At 50.7% G+C, this 22,110-nt stretch overlaps 2 protein-coding genes across 6 annotated transcripts; one reads left to right on the top strand and one right to left on the bottom strand.

Annotated features, from left to right (window-relative positions):
• Positions 1 to 2,592: 2,592 nt before the first annotated feature.
• Positions 2,593 to 7,886, bottom strand: PRR3 (proline rich 3). 4 transcript variants are annotated; one of them, XM_019717371.3, is made up of 5 exons: positions 7,534 to 7,886; positions 6,819 to 6,881; positions 4,764 to 4,946; positions 4,135 to 4,422; positions 2,593 to 3,876 (listed from the first exon to the last, which is right to left on the bottom strand). In XM_019717371.3, the coding sequence occupies exons 1-5, from the start codon at positions 7,751 to 7,753 to the stop codon at positions 3,770 to 3,772; spliced, it is 861 nt and encodes a 286-aa protein (XP_019572930.2). In that variant the 5' UTR covers positions 7,754 to 7,886; the 3' UTR covers positions 2,593 to 3,769. The 4 variants fall into 4 exon arrangements, with proteins under 4 accessions (XP_019572930.2, XP_019572929.2, XP_074188717.1 ...); XM_074332616.2 differs by having other exon boundaries at positions 3,631 to 3,876; positions 7,465 to 7,601; XM_019717370.3 differs by lacking the exon at positions 4,764 to 4,946 and having other exon boundaries at positions 7,534 to 7,753.
• Positions 7,887 to 8,247: 361 nt separating this feature from the next.
• GNL1 (G protein nucleolar 1) lies at positions 8,248 to 17,545 on the top strand. Of its 2 annotated transcripts, XM_019717369.3 has the most exons (13): positions 8,248 to 8,386; positions 8,628 to 8,865; positions 9,282 to 9,447; positions 9,815 to 9,951; positions 10,105 to 10,256; positions 10,374 to 10,445; positions 11,160 to 11,367; positions 11,521 to 11,616; positions 12,021 to 12,215; positions 16,041 to 16,219; positions 16,293 to 16,455; positions 16,666 to 16,806; positions 17,190 to 17,545. In XM_019717369.3, the coding sequence occupies exons 2-13, from the start codon at positions 8,793 to 8,795 to the stop codon at positions 17,435 to 17,437; spliced, it is 1,830 nt and encodes a 609-aa protein (XP_019572928.2). In that variant the 5' UTR covers positions 8,248 to 8,386; positions 8,628 to 8,792; the 3' UTR covers positions 17,438 to 17,545. The 2 variants fall into 2 exon arrangements, with proteins under 2 accessions (XP_019572928.2, XP_074188715.2); XM_074332614.2 differs by lacking the exon at positions 8,248 to 8,386 and having other exon boundaries at positions 8,467 to 8,865.
• The last annotated feature ends 4,565 nt before the right edge of the window (positions 17,546 to 22,110 follow it).

Below are 22,110 nucleotides of genomic sequence, written 5' to 3' on the forward strand. Positions count from 1 at the left end.
TGAGTGATGCTTTTGTTTTAAACCAGTTACAGCTTTAGCCATGTTTCATTCCTCCCTCCTAGATGAATTTGCTCAGATGTACAAGCATAGAATTGCCCCCACTTCCTGACAGCACCCAATCCAAAACTTCCTGCTTCCTTGAACCTCCTCTCCAATCAGGGCCAAACCACCAAACACAAACCCTAGTCCTGTCATTGCTAAGCCTCTTAATGAGATCCTCTGCAGTTAATAAACCCGGCTCTGACGTAGGTGCTCCTGGTGCTCTTTGGCTGGAAGGGCACTGGCACTTTTACTCTCATTTTCTATCGCATCCCCAAATGTTAGCAGGGAATGGCTGGTAGAGGATGTCCACCCTACCGTTCTCACCTGCTGAAAGCCCAGCATTTTACTTAGCACAGGGCTGCCTGAATACTTCTCCAAGCCTCACTGGCAGCTAAGTATTAGCCACAGGACAGGGTTATGGCCAGCGGGATATAATGTAAGAGCGGCGTGTTAGCTTCGGGGGAATTTCCTCCAGGACAGATGGTGTGTTCTGTCCTTCCTCCATCCTGAGGCTTACAGCATGGAATAGCAAATGAGGGCTCCACTCTGGACTGTGAATAGGAGGGTCTGACCCCAAGAACTGTGGAACCGAAGCTGGGGTTCTGAGTACCTGAGGGTCTTTTAGTGGCATGACTGTCACACACGCCTTGGACTGCCTACCTCTTGACTTGTGAGAATAAATTTGTATCTTCTTTTAAAGACTAATTTTGGTTTCTGTTACAATTGAATTCAAAGCTGGTAAAGTGAGCCATGTAGGTGTTTGGTATTTACAGGGTGAATAATTGTACCCACGGTCATGGCTTCAGCCTCCACCTATATGCAGGTAACTCAGATTTATGTCTCCAGTTTAATCTGAATATCAAACCTGTATATCCAACTACCTACCTGATCTCTCCTTGGATGTCTTAAAAAAGGCAGCTCAGGGCCGGTCCAGTGGCTCAGGCGGTTAGAGCTCCATGCTCCTAACTCCGAAGGCTGCCAGTTCGATTCCCACATGGGCGAGTGGGCTCTCAACCACAAGGTTGCCAGTTCAATTCCTCGAGTCCCGCAAGAGATGGTGGGCAGCGCCCCCTGCAACTAAGATTGAACACGGCACCTTAAGGTGAGCTGCCTTCCGGATGGCTCACTTGTTGGTTGGAGCCCCGGCTCTCAACCACAAGGTTGCCAGTTCAATTCCTCCAGTCCCGCAAGGGATGGTGGGCAGCACCCCCTACAACTAAGATTGAACACAGCACCTTGAGCACCTTGAGCTGAGCTGCCACTGAGCTCCCGGATAGCTCAGTTGGTTGGAGCGCCTCCTCTCAACCACAAGGTTGCCAGTTCAACTCCCGCAAGGGATGGTGGGCTGCGCCCCCTGCAACTAGCAACGGCAACTGGACCTGGAGCTGAGCTGCGCCCTCCACAACTAAGACTGAACGGACAACAACTTGAAGCTGAATGGCACCCTCCACAACTAAGATTGAAAGGACAACAACTTGACTTGGAAAAAAGTCCTGGAAGTACATACTGTTCCCCAATAAAGTCCTATTCCCCTTCCCCAATAAAAAATCTTAAAAAAAAAAAAAAAAAAGGCAGCTCAGACTCAACCACTCCAAAAGAAAAGTAGCGGCATTCTCCTGTTTTCTTCTAATACCTTTCTTTTTAAATGGCACAGCTATGATAGCTGAACTACCCTGAATCCTAAAATACTTTCATTTTTGACCTTAGTTCCAAAAGTCCACTTTTCTCTAACTCCACTACCCAAATCTATGCCACCATTGTGACTCACTGGGGTTACTGAAGTAATTTTCTAGCCTCCACCGTCAAGCCTGGGCAGCTCCACTCATTGTGATTTTCCTGAAAAACCAACCTAATCTGTGATACTGACCTGCCTGCAACTCTTCAAAGGCTTCTGTCTGAAAAGACCCAAATCCTTTTGCTCTGCATGGCCGAGTGGTCTAGCTCGTCTTCTGCCTCCCCTTGCGCTGTCCCCGCCGCTTAGCAAACACCTTTGCCTGGACCACACTACCACCTCACCTCTGGTTTGTCCTTCAGAGCCTGCTTCAGCTGTCATCTCCCAAGATTCCCTTTAGTACAGACTCCCACTTTCATCATGTCTCACTTCTCTACCACGCCACTGACAGATGTGAACTTGACACGTATTTGTGATTTTTTTATGAACTTGTCTCCCCCTGTAGTTCCATCAGGTTCAGCTGTCACCTCCAGTGCCGAGTACAGTGCCTGGCCCACAGGCACTCTACAAATATTTATCAAGAGGCTGCTTTGTCATTACTACTCCACAAACATCAAACCTACACACACAGGCAAAATGTTTAAACACTACTCCATGGGCACCTGGCTTTTCCTTTTTCCTACCAACTTTACCCTTGAACAAAACGGAGCCTGGTCTGGTTAATGGGACTCCCACTGGTTCCTTCAGACTGGAAGAAACTCAAGCTGTGCTTTCTCTATCACCACTGTGCATGAACTAAATGAATAACCGGACCCCTACAAGAACACCCTCATCTGCACCTCCAGAGGTGACTGGAACACAGGGATTAAAGAAAATGCTTGTTTCCACTGCGTTTATTACTACTATAAAAAATGTTAAAAAGAAAAAAAATTAATTTTCAGTTTCCAACGGCTCTCATCCCTCCCTCATGCCCACAACTGCTGGCCCATTTCCTCAGGGCCAGTTCAAAACTGAGACTGTTCACTGTAGTTTTCACAGAAAACAACCAGTGCCAGGGATGTAGGGGAAGAAGGTTGGAAGGTGACAGTACTGTACAGTTTTCACCCAAAGGTAGGCCAGATGGAGATTCACAGAATTCACATGAACAGGCTGGCAGCCTCATAACGACGCAGTCTAACGAAAATGGAGACAGGAGATAGGGTAGGCCCGTCAGAGGCTTGAGAGGACATCTCACAGGTCTGTGTGAAACCTGTAAAATCCAACCCCCGAGGAATGGGGAGGACCGGGGAGGACCGGGGAGGACCAGGGAGGCAGTCTTGTGGAAAGTTTCACAATTCTCCCAGGTTAGGAGGTGGGGAAAAACTAGAGGGCACCAAGAGCCTCCCTCATTTTGGCAGAAATATTCTACTGTTGGGAAGTCACAAAAATGCCACGGACACTGAGAAGGGCTATAAGGGGATGCACAGTTTCACAAAGCACAGTGATCACAAACCATAGCGGCAAGGATCAGGCTACTGATGCAGAAACTACGAGAAAAAGGAAGCATGGCCTCCATGGAGCGACTCTGTACGTCACCCAAACTGGACCCCAGGTCACACAACCTGGTGAGTTTTACAGAGCGGCTGACACCATAAGGAGTAGGAGGCATCACATAAAAAGGACTTCAGACAAGCAGCTAGAAGGGAATGGTGGGAAACTGCTCCAAGGCTCAGGAATTGAGGGCGATACTGGGGGCTGGGTGGGCAGATGCACAAGAAACAGCACCAAATAGGTTTCCTGTTCAGCAGTCAGTTGGCAAGGGAAGCCTCTAAAGGCAGCCAAGATGGGGTCCAGAAGGCAAGTCCCTGGAGGCTGAACCAGAAGAAAGAGCACACTGTGCACCTGTGATGAAACACAGCTCTGGACCCCAAACGCGGAGGTGATGGGTCAGTGCAGGCGTCACTGACTGAGGGTGGTGTGTGGAACAGCCTCACAGAGCTGTCACAGGGCCACAGGCAAATACATGGCCGCTAGGTCACAGAGGGCTCCTTCCAGCTTGGACGGGAAGGCACATTCTCACAGAGGAGGTCCATTGACGCCTGGGTGGTAGAAGGCACAGAGATCCTCGTATCGACAGTGGCCCTTTTTGGCAAAGTGTCGGCAGACAGGGCGATCAGATTTGTCTGTGAACAACCGAAAATCGGGCAATTTAAAATGTAAGAAAGAAAACAAATGTAAGAGAAAGCAGAGCTAGAGAAGGTGGTCCGATTTCCTACTCTCTACCATTTCCAGATATTTTAGAATGGTAGTCTTTCTCCGGGGAGAAAAAACATTCAGGCCTACTCCTACTTCAGAAGGACAGCCCCAAAGAGAAGAGTCAGGGTCACTCTGGGAGTGCAGGGTTATTAAATGTATACAGGTATAAAAAAAATGGACCTCACCTTCCTTAACCTGGGGTCCATCCTTGGGTGGGCAGGTATTTTTGACAAGTGACCAGCTTTTGAGCCTTCGAGGATGTCTCTGTTCTTTGTGAAAGCCTCCCCTGGAAGGACCATGGCTTGGTCCGGGAACAGGAGGCTCAGCATTGATCCCCCACCAACCACGACCATATGGGCCAAACCTGGGGCCTAAGCCTCCCCAAACCGGGCCTCTGCCCCGGGGAGGAGGTGGGAGACTCAGCAGTGGTGGAATCACCGGTCCCCTTGATCCTGGAGGACCTCTGTGAAGAGCTAGAGAGAGAGAGAAAGCCATGGAAAGGTGATCAATGGCCAGCTTATTCCTGATAAAAAAGCCTTGATTTTTTAAAAACTTTTTATTGAAGCACATTATACATACAAAAAAATACACCAATTTCAACTGCACAACTCAATTATCACCAAAGTAAACATACTTGTGTTTCCACCACCCAGGTGAAGAGATAGGACCTTATTAGCACTTCAGAAGTCACCCCCCCTTGTGCCCCTCCTCCCCCACCACCCACCCTCCTCCCCAAAGATAACCAATGTCCTGACTTCTAGCACCACATGTTAGTTTTTGCCTGGTTTTGAACTTTGCATAACTGGAATCATACAGTCTGCATTCTTTTGTGTCTGGATCCTTTCGCTCAACATCATGTTTGTGAGATTCATCCAAGTTGCCTGTAGCAGGAGCTCGTTCATTTTCAGTGCAGTGTAGTATCCCATTGCATGCACACACAACAACTTATTTATCCATTCTAGTGATGGTGGACATGTGGGTGGATTCCAGTTTGGGGCTATAAGGAAAAATGCTGCTATAAACATTTTTGTACATGTCTTCGTTACACATATGTATGCATTTTTGTTGAGTATATATACCTAGGAGAGGTATTATTGGGTCCTAGCGTATATATATGCTCAAGTTTAATAGGTAAAGTTATTTCCCAAAGTGGTTGTACCAACTTATACCGCCACCAGCAGTTCGTTGTTCCATTGCCTTGACAACACTTGGTATTAATCAATCTTTTCCATTTCTGCCATTCTCTTGAGTGTGAAGTTTTTTGTTTTTTTTTAATTTGTGGTAAAACATGTAACATGAAAATTACCACCTTAACTATTTTTAAGTGGACATCTCAGTAGTGTTAAGTAAATTAACATTGTTGTGCAACACATCTTGAGAACTTTCTCATCTTCCAATACTGCAACTCTATAGCTACTGACAACACTCCTCTTCCCCCGCCACCCAGCCCCTGGCAACCACCATTTCACTTTGTGTCTGAATTGAACTACTTTAGATACTGCACTTAAGTGTAGTCATACAGTACTTTTCTTTTTGTGACTGGCTTATTTTATTTAGCGTAATGGCCTCAAGGTTCACTGTAGCATGTGACAAGACTGTCTTACTTTAGAGGGATGAATAATATTCCACTGCATAAACATACACTTTGCTTAGCTATTCATCTGTCAACAGACGTTCAGGTTACTACCATCTCGACTATTGTGAATAGTGCTGTCATGAACATGGGTGTGCAAAAATCTCAAGATCCTGCTTTCCAATCTTTTGGATAAAGACCCAAGAGTGGAATTGCTGGCTCATAAGATAATTCTATTTTTAATTTTTTGAGGATCCTTCATACTGTTTTTCATAGTGTACCACCGTGCAATCCTACCAACAGTACACAAGCATTTCAATTTCAAAGTGGTATGTTTTTATCTTGCATTTGTTTATCAACTAATGTTCTTGTTCATGTTTTTTGGGTAATTTAGGTCGCAGTTGTTATGAGGTGGCTATTCTGGTCTTTTGCCCAGTTTTCTAACAGGTTGTCTAGAAAACTTCTTTATATATTCTAGAACGAGCTCTTTATTGATTACATTTGTTGTATTTTCTACTCTATGGCTCCCTATTAATTACTTAATAGTGTCATTTGATTAATAGAAGTTTATATTTTCTAGTGTAGTTCAGTTTATAAATTTTTCCTTTATGGTTAATGTGTTTCCTGTCTAAGAACTCTTATCTACTTTAAGACCATGAAATATATTTATTTTCTAGAATTATTTCTTTACCTCTACACTCAGATCTAGAATCCACTTGGAATTGATGTTTGCGTATGGTATGAATAGGTCAAATTTCATTCCCCCATGAATAGCCAATTAATCCAGGATTATTTACTGAAAAGACCACTATTTCAGTTCCATCTTCATCATAAATGAAGTGTCCACATATGTGTGGGCCTGTTACTGGACTCTTTATGCTATTCTATTGACTCATGTGTCTATCACTGCGCCAACACTACACCGTCACAACCACTATAGCTTTACAATAAAGTCTTAATATTCAGAGCAACCCCTCCCACTTCAAGCCTGCCTTTGCAATCTCTTACCCTGATCCTTTCATGTCCATATAATAATGTAGAATGTTTATTTCCACACAGACACACACACACACAAAATAGGGATTATAATTGGGAATGCATTGAATCAACAGATCAATTTGGAAAGAACTGACATTTTTTACAACACTGAGTTTTCCAATCTGTGAATATACATCTCTTCATTCATTTAGGTACTGAATTCTGATCTTTTGATTTTGAGTCCTTCCTGGGTTTTAGTCCCTCTCTTGCTCCCTTCTCCAGGACCTAATAAAAAGATCAGGGCCCCTTCCTCCTCACCTGACTTGGGGTCACCAGGCTTTCCATTGGCCATGGGGGGAGGGCCCAGAAGGCTGGGTGGTCCTAAGAGTAGACATGAAAATATGGTCATCATAATGGACTAGAGGACTGATGATCCTATTCTTAAGTTTTTATTCTATTACTCATTTCTTAAATCAACCAGTAAAGCCAGGTATATTCTCAGTTGTGTTACAGGTTTTCACCCCATCTATCTGCTCTTTCCTCTGCGAAAGTGTTCAGGATTGATTGGCAAAAAGTGGAGACTCGGTCAAGGGGGATAATGCGGGAGGAATACCTACGATTTTCTCTTTCCCTGACACTGTTGCTGTCCAAAATATCTAGAGGTAATCCAACCCTTCTCTAATTGCTGGCCAAATAGCTCCCCTCCGCCCCTGTAGTTTAGAGAAAGATACACTTCCACCTTCCCTGTGAAAGTCTGGACACAAATTATCCTAGTCACGCAACCTGCAACCTCTCTAGGGCCGAGCTCTTTATCCTGTCCTCCCCTGCCTTCTTTAGAAAGGTTTAGGGGCCAGATTGAAGTTGAGGGTTCAACTCTTTCAGGGCTCCATCCGGGATAGGCCCTCCACCCCCTGCCCCAGCGCGCGCGCCCTTCCTCCTTCCGTTGGAGCCCACTTCCTCGCACCTTTTCAGCCCCTAACCCCTCGCCCCGACCAGCTGGCAGAAATGTGCACACTCCTCCAGGGCTCCTCACCGATGGAAATCCCATCTTCTTCGTCTTCAGTCTCTTCCCGCTTTAGCAGTGGGAGCTGCTGCGGCGGCGGCTGCTGCTGCTGATTCTGCTTCTTTCGTTTCGGCATCGTCGTTGCGGCAATGGCTGCAGCGGGATTTGGAAGGCAGTGAGGAAGGGGCACGCTGAGATTCTGTTTCCGCTTCCGCGGGGGCTGTGGACCCCAGGCTGAAGCTCCCGCCATTTAACTCCCGGAAGGCTGCAGGGAGCCTTTGTGCAGCTCATTTTCACGTAAGCTGCCACCCTCTGTTTCTGCCAGAGGGCGTAAATCTCAAACCTCCCCTTCGTTGCGCTTCTATAAATGTTTTTCAAAAATTCCTCTCTTCTCCCCTCGCTGAAAAAAACTCCACAACAGGCTCTCCACAGTGTGCAACAGAGTTGTCAGGCTCTCGGGCGGGAAGGTCTGAGAGCAGGGCTGTCGCACGCTAAGATCGCCACATCCGGTTCCCGGTTACTATGGTAACAGTAGCAGGCACAACTTCGTGACCTCTGACCTCCCCCCAAAGTCCTTGTCCCACCAGGGCTTCCTTCCTCACCCACGCTTGCCCTGTGATCTGTAAACCTGCTCCTTCTTATCCTCCACCAGGAATCTGGGTCCCAGCAGGGCGGTGCCCTGGACGCTTCAGACCGCCACCACTCCTCAGGACCTCTGACCCTGCCCCCAGTGTAACACAGCGACTGGGCTCCATTCCCCCGCGCGCAGCCTCGGCTTCCACTCCAGGTCAAGCCCCGGGGCTGGCAAAGCAGCTTCGGCGCGTCCACGCCTCTCTTTCCCGCAGGTGGTAGGACCCGCCCCCCACTCCACCGCCCCCTCCAGGTGAGTGGTAGTTTCTGCCAGACGCGCAAGGTGGTGGTGACACGCGTCCCCCCTCTATCGACCGTGAGTTGGTAGCGTCCGTGACGAAGCGAGCCCGATCCTCCCACGCGCGCCTCCTTCCTCACGGCTGCTGCGCCCTTTCCGTGCCCCCGGCTCTCACATGCGGGGAGCCCACCCCTCATCATCTCGCCTAGCTCCGGGAGGGAAGTGACTGTATTTCCGCCCCCCTTCCTCCTTCCAGCCCAGCTACTGGGGCAAATCGGCCAGGCCCGCCCGTTGACGTCACCTTCTAGCTCCGCCCCCTCGAGGGTCCCGGGCCCTTGCGGCGGGGGCTGCCCGGGGAGGGTGTAGTCAGTTGAGGCGGCGGGAGCTCGGCGGAGGGAGGGCCAGGTGACTGGTCCGGGCCATGCCGAGGAAGAAGCCCTTCAGCGTGAAGCAGAAGAAGAAGCAGTTGCAGGACAAGCGGGAGCGGAAGCGAGGTCAGTGCGGGAGAGAGAGGAGGGGGCGGGGCTCGGGCTCCCGCACATCTAAAAGGAGGGGTGTGCCCGCCGCGCCTCTGGAGGGCGTGGGAGGGGGTGGTGGCCGTGAGCCGTCGCGCGCGGGTGACCGCAGAGGGGATTCCCTCACTCCAGCCCCCCTACATGGAAGGGGTGGGGAAGGATGGGGAGTTGGGGGAGGGGAATCCCTCCAGCTCGAGCGGGCAACATCCCTGCAGATCCCTGGAGGAGGAGTGACTGCCCCCACGCACATCTAGGAGGGTCCTCAGCAGGGTGGCTGAGAGAATCGGGCCTCAGAAGAAGTGGGGTGGGGTGAGGGGAAGCCAGATCCAACGGGGAGGGGGTCTTTTGGCCCCTGAGAGCCGGGCAACACTGGCGTCACCGGCTCCTCCCCTCAGGGCTTCAAGATGGGCTGCGATCCAGTTCCAACAGCCGCAGCGGGAGTCGGGAGCGGCGGGAGGAGCAGACCGACACCTCGGACGGGGAGTCTGTGACCCATCACATCCGTAGGCTCAACCAGCAGCCTTCCCAGGGGCTGGGTCCGCGAGGCTATGACCCAAATCGGTGAGTGGGCGGGGGACACTGGCCTGGCCTTCCCCGCCTACCAGAAAGTCAGAGCATTGGGGGCTAGCCAGCAGCCGCTGGCTTGAAACTGGAGGTGGTGTGGCTGGGATGCCACAGTTCTCCGCGGGCGCTGGGTTCCAGGGAGCGGCCACAATCTTCCCTTCCCGAGGGGCTGGAGAGAGCTTCGCTTTTAGAAGGACAAGACTTAGGGGAAGGCCGAATATTGCGGGAAAGAGGGGCTTGGGGGAGGGCCTACTCAAGGGGCAAACAACCTTGGAGAGAAAGCTTTGGGAAGTTGTCTGCCCAAGAGGGGAGTCTTTTTGTGGCCACAGGATTGTAATGGATGCTGTGGTCCTTGTCCCGTTAGATACCGGCTGCATTTTGAGAGGGACAGCCGGGAGGAGGTGGAGAGGAGAAAGAGAGCAGCCCGGGAGCAAGTGCTGCAGCCTGTCAGTGCTGAAGTGTTGGAGCTGGACATCCGGGAGGTCTACCAGCCTGGCTCAGGTGGGTGAGAGCTAGCTGTTGGTGATAGGCACTGGGCTGGGGGAAGGGGTGTGGAGGAGTAAAAGCTGACTGTGAGGACGGAGGGGTCTGGGATGCACCCTGCAGTCCTGACACAATCCTCAGACTTCCTTGGACTTTTCATTGATTTCCCAGTCTTGGACTTTCCCCGACGTCCTCCTTGGAGCTATGAGATGTCCAAGGAGCAACTAATGAGCCAGGAGGAACGGAGCTTCCAGGAGTATCTTGGGAAGATTCACGGGGCTTACACCTTGGAGAAACTCAGCTACTTTGAGCACAATCTGGAGGTGAGAATGGAGTGGGGACAAGAATAGGGCGTAGTGACCCAGGGTCAGATTGGTCTGGGGTCAGGCAGGAAAGGGACTCTGAGCTCAGGTTCTCTTCCGCTGACCTTGTCTTTTCAGACGTGGAGGCAGCTGTGGCGAGTGTTAGAGATGTCTGACATTGTCCTGCTTATCACTGATATCCGACATCCAGTGAGTACTGGGATAAGGCTGGGAAAGCCGGAGGTGGGAGTGGGGGGAAGATTCCTGTGGGGTCAAGGGCAGAGGCAGCAGTTGGGAGACAAAGAGGTACCCTTCTTCCTTCCCATTCTCTCGTACCCCATGCTGATGTCTGCAGTCAGGGTTTCAGTCCTTGACTCACCAGTGTCCCAGACTGTCATTCCTTCCCTGGCCAACTGACTCTCCTCTTTTTTATTCTTTTGATGAAAAACTACACATCCTGTTTCCCAGCCCAGCAGAGCTAAACCAACAGAAGGTCCTAGAGTGGAGCTCCAGGGCATTCCATGAAAGCAGCTGGGGGCTTTCCCGTGCCCTGCCCATTAGTCAGCACAAGACTGACCTGGAACGCTGGGGTAGCAGTAAAGGCTCCAGACTCTGCTGCTGGATGGCTGTTGTGTGACCCTGCTCTGCCACTTCACAGTTGTCCTCCAGTGGGAGAAAGGGAGGTCTGTGGGGACATGTAGGTTGGAGATTCTTAACAGCATCCACACACGTACATGCCTATGTAAATGCACAGGTGTTACTTACCTCTGCTTTGTCTTCCTAGCTCAGTTCGGCTAATTTACCTGTTTTGCCCCAGAATCTGCTACCTCCAGGGTTTTGTCTTCAAGCTGTGCCTGCTGAGCTAGAGGCAGAGGACTCTGAGGTGACCTCCCATTGCTCATTCCCTTGCCAACCCTGTCCCAGGTTGTGAATTTCCCGCCAGCGCTTTATGAGTACGTGACTGGAGAACTTGGGCTGGGCCTGGTGCTGGTCCTGAACAAGGTGGATCTGGCCCCGCCGGCTCTCGCAGTCGCCTGGAAGCATTATTTTCACCAACACTTTCCCCAGCTCCACGTCGTCCTTTTCACCTCTTTCCCTCGGGACCCCCGCACCCCACAGGACTCTAGCAGTGGTGAGTGGCAGTGCGGAGGGCAGCATGGGAGAGAGGGGTGGCAGGGGACAAAGGGAGAGCAGAGATGCTTGTTGACAAGGGGGCACCGATCTTGGACCTAAGGGTGGCGGGAGAGGTGGGGTGTGCTAACCCTTTTGTCCTCTCTGATGGCAGTCTTGAAGAAGAGTCGGAGGCGGGGGAGAGGATGGACTCGGGCCTTGGGGCCCGAGCAGTTGTTGAGAGCCTGTGAAGCCATCACTGCAGGGAAAGGTTTGTGCCTCTTAGAGGGAGATGTGACAGGTCATTGGGAGACCCAAGGCCCAGAGTCGTTTTACTCACCTTTTCCGAAGTCAACCCCTCTATTCTGGCACAGGCAAGAGGCTGGGGGAGGGGTGGAAGAGGGAGCAGACCGACTTGGTGGGACAGGAGAGGTAGCAGGTCGGCAGGAGCCCCAGGGTCGCTGCCTTCAGGCTTTCCAGGACTTTTCAGAAAACTCAGAGAAATGCACGTGTTTCCAAGGTGGTGTCAAGTGAAGGCTGGGGAGAGTCAGCTGTGGTGCACGTTGGCACTACCCAACTCCATAGGGCACCAGTTACATCAGCTGTGCAGTACAGTCTGTGCCGTCACGTACAGTGGCTCTGGGGAGAACCTTCTTCATCTTCTTCCTTGAGCAGTGGACTTGAGCAGCTGGCGGGAGAAGATTGCCCGGGATATGGCTGGGGCCACCTGGGGGAATGGCTCTGGTGAGGAGGAAGAAGAGGATGATGGGCCCGCAGTGCTGGTGGAGCAGCAGACCGACTCGGCGATGGAGCCAGCCGGCCCAGCCCGGGAGCGCTATAAGGATGGGGTGGTGACCATCGGCTGTGTGGGTAAGAGAGCAGTGCCATGCGTGGCATGGCGGCCCCAGTGTTTGGAAAAGCAGGGAGCTGATCAGGCGTCATTAGGCCCCAGGTCTCTGGAGGCCGTGTACCGTAGTGGAAGGACCATGGTCTGCCTGAGTTAAATCCCACCTCTCCTTGGTTGATACTGATTTTGAGCATGTATTTACCCACTGAGTTTTAAGTACTTTGGATTTTAAATTGGGAATACTGATACGTAAGTGAAAGAACAGATGTGAGGAGTGAAGGGAAGAGGAAAGAGAGAGCCTAGCAAAGCCTGACAAGTAGTGATAATGGTAATAGTAACTATTAAAACTAAACATTTGTGTGGTACTTAACTATGTGCCAGGCACTGGTCTAAGTGACTTGTATGTGTTAACTCTGGAAGTTGGAGTAATTAGTGCATAGCAGAGGGGCCATGAAATCATAGCGGGAGCTTAGCAAGTATTAGTTTCTTTCTTGGTCTGAATCCTTTAAATCTGTTGTCAAGGCGACTCTTGCCTTAATGCAGACATTTGTCTCTGCTCTTGGTGGGATAAAGGAAGGTCTCATTAGGGCCCAGAGCCCCTTTTAATTTGGGTGGGGGAGGTAAGAAGTGACTTTGGCAAAGTTGTGGCACTGAGGTGTCACCGAACCAGAAAAGGCCCAGCCTGGAAGAAATTAGGGAGAGCAGAGCAGAGTAGTTGGTACCTTGGAAATGCTCCTGACTTACCTTTCAGTTTCCTTTTTGTCTTGGGCAAAACCTGCCTGACCACTGACCGATTGCTCCCTCTCCAGCCACTCCCCTCTGGCTTTCTTCCTCTGACTTCGGACCCTGCTGCTCCTCCCAGGAGGCTGTGTGCCCTCTCCCAGCAGCCTGTGCACTAACTTGACTGTGCTCAGGTGGTGTGACAGGGAGAGTCTGTGGCACCGGCAACCTGAGTTCGGATCCCCCTCCAGCCCTTGGTCATTTATCCCCCAAACACTGAGCAGCAGGTGCCAGGTGCTGTTCCAGGGACAGCATGGATGTGCTGCTGTGAGGGTGGCAGGAAGTCCCTGCCCTCACGGAGCTTGTCTTCTTGTGAGTAAATTGATTCATCATTTGAAATCATGTTATTTAGGGGCAATGAAAGGGGATAGAGAACAAGTAGACGAGGAGGCGTCCTCCAAGAAAGACTTAGAGGAGCCTGGGGTGATGGGGAGAAGTGGCTGTTTGGAGATGTGGGGAAAGGGCCTTCTAGGCCAAGGGGCCAGTCAGTGAGAGGTCTTGGGGTAGGAAGGAGCTTGTTGACTGTGGGCCTAGCCAGACTGACGGGGGGATTGAAGAGCGCATGGGAGGAGGTCAGAAAGGTCGTCAGGGACCATGTCATGGGAAGTGTTTGGGATTTACTCCAAGTCCGATGAGAAGCCAGAGGTCGGTTTTGAGCAGAGGAATGAAGATCTGATTTCCACATTTAGAAGTTTATTTGCTGAGTGGAGAATAAATGTGGGGGGTGGGGGGGGGGTGGGCAAGAAAGGAAGCAGAGAGAGCTTAGTAAGGCTCTGCAGTGGACTTCTAGGTTTTTGTATGAGCAGCTGGGATTACCGAGGTAGGAAGATTGGGAGAGGAGCAGATTTGGAGGGGCTGGGAGGGGAAGGGAATTCAGAAACTAAACTTGAGATTAAAAAAACCCCAGTGGAGATGTTGAATAGGCAGTGGGTATAGGAGCCTGGAGCTTAGGGAGGAAGACTGGAGATTTGAATTTGGGAGCCACTGGTGGATATAAATGGTATTTGAAGTCATGGACTGAAGCATGCGATGTGGGATGTAGGTGGGAAGAGGAGGAGGAGACGGAGGGTGTCCCAGACATCAAATGGAAAAGGTGTTTGGAGAGGAAAGGAGGGCTCAGCTGTATCAAATGTTGATGACAAGTCCAGTGAGAAGAGAACAGAGACGCTCCGTGGACTTGACAGTGTGAACATGAGTGGTTTCAGTGGAGTGGCGGAAAGAAAGCCAAATTAGGGTAGGCCAGTGAGAGAACGGACAACAATTTGGCCGAACCTCATATAATGTGGTATGAGACACGAGACAGACAGTTCCGTTTGTGTAAAGTTCAAAACCTGCAAAATTGAATGGCACCATTGAGGGATTGTCATGCAGGGACTCACGTGGGGTCTCAGCTCCCGCTCCCAACATAAGAACGCAGGCTATGGTGAGGCCAAAAAGGAACACCCACGGATCCATAGATAGGGGGTTCACACCACTCTATTCTTGCTGGCGGCCGGGCGAGACACACGAAGTAGGATCCACCCAATCCGCAATCCTCCATCCGCTTTTCTGCCTGCCAACCAACCAACCAACCAGTGCCATCATGGCAGTTACATCAGCAGCCAATTGGCCAACCATTTACAGCCCATGGCCAACCAACATCGGAGCCAGCAGCCCTCCTCCCCCATGCGAGGCCCAGAGCCTGGAAACTGCTCTCTGGGACTCTGTCCTCACAGGGATACACAGCTCATAAAACTAAAGAGAAACATAAGCAACAGAATCCCTTACAACTCAGGATAAGGCTCCCATGTGCAGAGGAAGAGGGTTATGCTCAAGAAGGAACAAACGGGGCCTCTGAGGACATGTGTCACACTGCACCCATGGGTGGGTGATACGGGATTCATCTGGCACATTTATGTTTTACGCGTTTTTGTGTATGTTACAGTTCATAGTCATGAAAAAGACAGTATGAATAAGTGGTGACTGAAAACAGGCAAGTCTTTGAAGGAGTTTCACTGCAAAGGGGCAGAGAAATGGGGCTGGTGGGGGTTGTCGGAGGAGGGTTATTCGCGCCCTTCCTCCCTCTCCCCCTTTCTTCCTCTCCTTCCTTCCCTCCCACCCCTCCCCCCCTTTGGAAGGGAGATATCTTGGTGGGTTGGCAATGGAGTGAGCGTGGGGCTGCCCCTCCCCAGCCACAGTGAGCTGCCCGGGAGCAGGTGCTGAATGGGCGCAGCTGCATTTTACAGGGCTGGGGTTTTGCCGGGTGCGTGAGGTGGACAGGAGAGGTGGGACTGGGGTGCTGAAGTTCTGTGAAAGAGACTGGCTGTAGAGTGGGAGCACGGAATCTAAGTTGGCTGAGAAGGGAAGTGAGGACGTGAGTCGGGTATTGAGTAGTGTTTCTGTGCTAGAGTCAAGGTCAAAGAATTCCTGAAAAGGAGGAATCAGAATAAGTGATCTGGAAAGATGGGATGTCAGGGTGGAGAGTGGGGTGCTTGCAGGTGAGATTTTGGATGTGTGAAGTGACGGTCCAGGTCATGACCACGGGAGAGGGTAGCTGAGGTGGGGTGGAGGAAACCACCTTTGGAAGGGACATCCTGGCACTGAGAGGCCAGAGTGCTGAACAGGGTTGTGTAGATACTGAAGTCAGCTGGAGTGAAGGTGGCGTCGTGACGAGAGTGGCAGGGAGACCTGAGGGCTCCAGTCTTCTCCTTGGAGAACGTAGGATAATTGTGAAATGATAGTCATGAGATGCGTGTCTCCCTGGGATTGGGTACTTAGTCCTCTGCTGCACGGACATACACAGTTGTTCGTTTCTCATTTAATCTTGACCGTGAGCTTGGAGGTGTCTGCACTGTAAAATGAGTAAACAGTCTCAGAAAGTTAAGTCAATTGCCTTTGACGTCACAAAGTTGGTAGGTGGAGAGGCCAGGATTCAACCCTGGCAGTCCAGAGTCTGATTTTAACTTGCAATGTTAAACCACTTCCTTAATTTCTGAGCCTTAGTTCCCCTTTCACCTACAGATACAGCAGCATGTCCTGCCCATCAGAGTAAAGATGTGTCAAATGTTAATTTTCCTTGCCTTCCTCAGGTTTCCCCAATGTGGGGAAGTCCTCGCTGATCAATGGGCTGGTAGGGCGGAAGGTCGTAAGTGTCTCCAGAACCCCGGGCCACACGCGATACTTTCAGACTTACTTTCTCACGCCCTCCGTGAAGCTCTGTGACTGCCCAGGCCTCATATTCCCTTCCCTTCTGCCCAAGCAGTTACAGGTATGAGGGCATAGGTGCCTGGGAGGGAGAAGGCAGGGCATGGAGGGAGCTACTGAGCGCTCTCTCCCCTTAGGTTCTGGCAGGGATTTACCCCATCGCCCAGATCCAGGAGCCGTACACTGCGGTGGGCTACCTGGCATCCCGAATCCCCGTGCAGGCCTTGCTCCACCTGCGCCACCCTGAGGCTGAGGACCCCTCGGCAGAACACCCCTGGTGTGCCTGGGACATCTGCGAAGGTGGGTTCCGTGCCTGGCTCCTCCCTTTGCCCTTTACTCTCCTCTCTTCTCAGAGGTTCTGCCCTTGGCCCAACAGCTGGCCACTCCCCTAGATTTCTGTCACAGGACCAGCAAGCTCTCTGGCCTTGAATGTTCTGGGGCAAACTGGAAGGACTGTATTAGGGGAGTGGGCTTAATGGCCTCCTCACCATTATTCTTTTCTCCCTCCAGCCTGGGCAGAGAAACGTGGTTACAAGACAGCCAAGGCTGCGCGGAACGATGTGTACAGAGCGGCCAACAGCCTCCTGCGGCTGGCGCTGGATGGCCGCCTTACCCTGTGCTTTCGTCCCCCGGGCTACAGTGAACAGAAAGGTCGGCCAGCCAGTATGCTTCCCCAGCCCCTGCTGTCGTGTAGGCCGTAGGGTGCGAGCATGTGGCCACAGATAGGGAAGCCTGGATTCTGTGCCTGTCTGTCAGCTCTGCGTTGCTAAGCGTCTCCCAGGTGGTCCCTGATCTGCAAAACCAGCTTATAGGTGCCCCTTGGCAAGGTGGTGATAAAGATAGGAGTTGATGTGTGCAGAGCTGTTCAGTGCCCAGCACACGGGAGGTTGAATGAACGAATGGACAAACGAATGAAGGAATGCCAACCGCTGTAAAAATTGTTAGTCTTAGTCTTTGCTCTTACCCATCTTTCTCTGGCTTTAGTTCCTTGTTCAAAACCCTCCTCTGTTCTTTTTCTTGCTTTGGTTCCCTAGGCACGTGGGAGTCCCATCCGGAGACTACGGAGCTGGTGGTTTTGCAGGGTCGGGTGGGGCCAGCAGGTGATGAGGAGGACGAGGAAGAGGAGGAGGAAGAGCTGAGCAGCTCCTGTGAGGAGGAGGGAGAGGAGGACCGGGATGCAGATGAGGAGGGGGAAGGGGATGAGGACACCCCAACCTCAGCTCCAGGGTCCAGCCTGGCCTCGAGGAACCCATACTCCCTGCTGGGGGAGGACGAGTGCTGAGGCCCTGCCCTGCGCCATCTCCCTCACCCAGTATCTTTGCTTTTGGACTGACCTGGGGGTATCTCTCCTCTGCCACCCCGATTGTGAATAAAGATTGTCTGCTTTGTAGCCCCTTCCCCAGATGGACTGAGGTGAGAGCAGCTGCTTCAAACTGACAGCTGTGGGAGGCTTCTCTTCTCCCTTTTTTCAAGCATTCCCTTTGTGAAGGAAAAGTTCTCTGAGGAACTAATTCAGTGGGTTCTAAGGCCCTGAAACCGCTTCCTCTGCCTTCTCCGCCACTTGCACCTTGGGAATGCTGTTATCAGCATGGGGAGGGCAGGGCCCATCAGGCTTGAGGCCTGGTCTGCAGCCAGCCCCCTTTGGACTTTGTGCCATTCCCTCTCAGATTGGAGCAGCAGCCCTGGCACCGCCTGCTGCTAGACCTGGGCTGTACCAGGAGCTTCTGGGAGAAAAAGCAGTATGGGTTGTCAAGCTGATGTCTCCAAATGAGATTTTTACAAGGTTCATTCCTTCCCCAAAATTCAGCAAATATTTATTGAGAGCCGACTGTGTGTATGGACCTATGCTAAGCACTGGGCATATAGAGGTCCACAGATGTGGCCTGACTTAAATTTGCAGCCTGGCCACGATTAAGACCCCATTATTAGGCACCCAAGATTTTGGATTAAGAAGGGTTTATGCTTTCCAAATTCTTGGGGCTCATACAGCATAATTCTAGAACTTCCTGTTGATGAAAATATTATAATTAAGACTAAATGCTTGTGAAAATGTTGATTAAATGTTAACAAGTACAGTCTTAATTACTGGCAAACAAATAACGTGCACATTTATGATTTGAGCAGACTAGCCCTTTAAATATAGTGTTAAGTTTCTTTCCTTAAAAGCCATATGCACTAAGGGTATATGGGATTCAGAGGGGAGGGCACAGAACCGGCCTCCCGAATCCCGCTTTCCCTGGTGTGGGGATGGAGCCACGGTGACCCATGCAGGGTCTTGAGCTGCCCTGTCACGTCATGTGTTTCAGCAGTGGTTAGCTCTCCTGTGAGGGTACCTCAGGCTTTGCTGTGTGTCTCCCTTGTCAAGCAGGCAGCTAGACTCCTAGGTTTAATTACTGGAGAAAAGGGAGGATTGGGTTTTGTTGTATTGGCCGCCACAGTGCTGTCTGGGTTGGGTGGTAGCAAAACGTGTTGCTTGACTGGTTGACCATTAGGTGTAAAGGTGAGGAGGAGGGGCAGCACCAGACTTTTTCTCTTCACTCAGACATCACGTTCAGGTCCTGGGTCACTGCTCAGTAAAGCCAGCAGAGACCCTGTCAACCCAGGAGCAAAAGAAGCTGAGGTGTTGGGAGCCACACATTCCATCAAGCTCCCCCCTCCATTGGTCCCAGTGAGGGCATGAGCCCTGGAATTGCACTCCAGTGCAAAGTGTAAATGCTACCAGCATGTCAGTGTGCTTCACGGCTGACCAAAGTGAGCTGTAAAAGCAAAAGTCCAGGTTGAGAGAGAAACCTGCCTCCTGTCTTGGACTCTTCAGCCTCAGGGCTGGATCTTCTGATGAAAGAAAGGGGGTCCCAGCTCAGTTTCCTCTAAGGGTTCGTGCATTCAGGGACGCTCAGGGGACTTCGCTGCAGGAGGTGGGGTGGGGATATTGGAGTCATCTTAAAAAGTGGGAAAAGGAGAAAAATGACAATTTCTCCTCATTTTGTCTTATGCAATCTCGAGTGTCATTGGAGGCCATGGGGGGAGTCAGGTGGGGATGAAGATTGGAGACCTGGAGCTGGAGGGGAAGCTGAGGGGACATTTTTATGCTGAAAACCTGGAAGGAGGCAACTCCATCTCTGAAGGACTAGACTAAATGAGTCCCCTGCCAATGCCTCTCTGACTCCGTAGGAAAGTAACCTAGGAAAAGAACTATTTTGGCAACAGACAGACCTGGGAGGAGCACAAATAATACCCCAACATCAGTGCCGGAGGCTGAGGTTGAAGCTGACTAAAAGGGACAAAGGAAACCAGGGGCCTACTCCCCTCCATGCTGAACTACCCGGCACCCCTGTCCTCACACTCTTGCCTGGGTCACGCCCACTATGGGGATGCTTGACCAGGGAGGTCTGGGGCTCTGGTGGTTCCCACAGCTCTTGGCCAGTCTCTTCATGGAGAGAAACCAGTGCATCTTATTTATGCTGGAATTACTCTTAGACATTGAGCAGATTCCTTCCAGGCTTCTCTTTTTCCAGACAGTTCTAGTCCTGCTCCTGGGACAAAGTAGCTGTGTGTGGTCTAGGGTAGTTCAAGTATCTGGACCTCTGTTTCTTTATTTCTTATCATTGATACACAACAAAAATTGGTTGGAAACAATATGTGCCAGACACGCTGAGTTCTGGGACAAAAAAAAAAAAAAAAAAAAAAAAAAAAAAGATTGAATAAGGCATAGACCTCAAGGAGTGAAACAGCCAGACACTAATAATACAATAATGCAATAATTCTATAGCTCTACATAAATTAGAAAAGAATTTACGTATGTCCTTTGAACTGTCATAACTAAGGTGGCCAGAACTTATAATCACCCCAAGGATTAATTCACCCACTGAGTATTTGTCGAGCAGTTACTATCTGCCAGTGGCTAAGTGGTAAGTGATACAGAAATGGTTCTTTGTGGAGCTAACAATTTATTGGAGAATGGAAAAGTACAAAAGTATGATAAATGCTATGAGACGGGTGGGACAGGGTCTCGGGATAGCACTGGCTCTATATGGGAGGGGTCTTGGGATGCTGATCAGGAAGGAGTGGAGGATGGGGCTGGACGCTGTGTTTGTGCAGCTAGTTACATATGACTGAAAAAAATCAGTCGTCTGCTGAAGAATTGCTATGGGGGCACCCAACAGGGACAGCTAAGCCTGTATGGGTGAGTAGAGGAGGCCTAGAGGAACAGGTCCGTGCTGAGGCCTGAAGACTGAGCAGGAGTTAGCCAGGCATTGAGAGGGCAAGAGCATTCCAGAGGGGACAGCAAAGCTTGAGGAGCAAGCGCATGACAACTTTCTTTTTTCTTTTCCATTTATTTATTTATTAAACTAAATTTAATCAAAGTCATAAGGACCCTCGGTTTCGATATCTTTTTTTTTCCCTAAAGATTTTTATTGGGGAATGGGAACAGGACTTTATTGGGGAACAGTGTGTACTTCCAGGACTTTTTTTTTCCAAGTCAAGTTGTCCTTTCAATCTTAGTTGTGGAGGGCGCAGCTCAGCTCCAGGTCCAGTTGCCGTTTTCTAGTTGCAGGGGGCACAGCCCAGCATCCTTTGTGGGAGTTGAACCGGCAACCTTGTGGTTGAGAGGATGCGCTCCAACCAACTGAGCCATCCGGGAGCTCAGCGGCAGCTCAGCTCAAGGTGCTGTGTTCAATCTTAGTTGCAGGGGGCAGAGCCCACTATCCCTTGCGGGACTCGAGGAATTGAACTGGCAGCCTTGTGGTTGAGAGCCCACTGGCCCATGTGGGAATCGAACTGGCAGCCTTCGGAGTTAGGAGCATGGAGCTCTAACCGCCTGAGCCACCTGGCCAGCCCTTATTTATTTATTTATTTATTTATTTATTTATTTATTTATTTATTTTTGAGAACTCTTCTCTCACCCTATCCACCCAAGCTGCCCACCCCCACTCTCAATTGGGCCACAAAGTAAACACCAGCCCAGGAAGGCAGCTCAGTCTTTTTTAACAATGGTGACAAAAACTAAAATTATCACTCACTGCTCTGACCCCACCCTGTGGTAGTGATTTTTGCAGCTATCCAGATAAAAAAATGTGTTAAAAAAAACAAACTCAAACCCAGCCCCAGCCTTTCAGGGTGATTAATCCCGCTAATGATTTACTGATTTTCAGAGAGCATGTTCTGCATAACCGGATTGTGGGCATTAACCAGCTCAGAGTCTGCCATTCTGCTAAAAACGCGAGTAAATTTCAAGAGTAATTGGCCAGCCCTCATTTGAATATTCTACTAATGCACTGCGTGGACCCCCACCTTCACCTATAGGCCTAGGAGGTTGGGGGGTGGGTGGAGAATGCAAGGAAAGCTTCATCCCTAAGAGATAAATTTCACCTTCCATTCCTCCTTCCCTTCTCCAAGACTGAGATACACCTTTGATTAAAGAAGTGAGGCTGCTTCTTTCTCCACTGCCGAAGGCAGCAGCACCCTCCTACCCCTCGGCTCCTCTATGCGAGGCTCTTGGGAGCACAGGAAGAATAGAGGAGGTACAAACACCTGGAGGGGCAGAATTTAGAGAGAATAGGTAGGCGCTTGACAGCTCAGAACAGTGATCACATCCCACGTGGGAGAGCTTTCTGGATGGTGGTCAGCACTATGAACTGTCTAGCTGGCACCAACTTTCACCAAGGCAGCCAATGGACAAGATGACCCTGGTGCCACCTCAGGTGGGAACCTGGGACAGTTGGGACCCTGCCAGATTCTTCCAATCAAAAACATGTCCCAGCCCAGAACAACAGGGTAATGGGCGTGGTCACTCCTGACATTGCTTAGCAAGAACTGGCTGGGGGAGTGGGCAGATTCTGATTCTGCTCACACAGCCTCTTACCCCAGGCAGCCGGGGATAAAAACCAAGCCACACTTTACAAGTTTCCATCCGGGCAGTGAGCTTACCCACCTTCACAAGAAACCAGTAGAGAC

The sequence above is a fragment of the Rhinolophus sinicus genome, chromosome 2, assembly GCF_057876585.1.
Source record: "Rhinolophus sinicus isolate RSI-liver-muscle chromosome 2, RSI-T2T, whole genome shotgun sequence".
NCBI classification, from domain to species: Eukaryota; Metazoa; Chordata; class Mammalia; order Chiroptera; family Rhinolophidae; genus Rhinolophus; species Rhinolophus sinicus.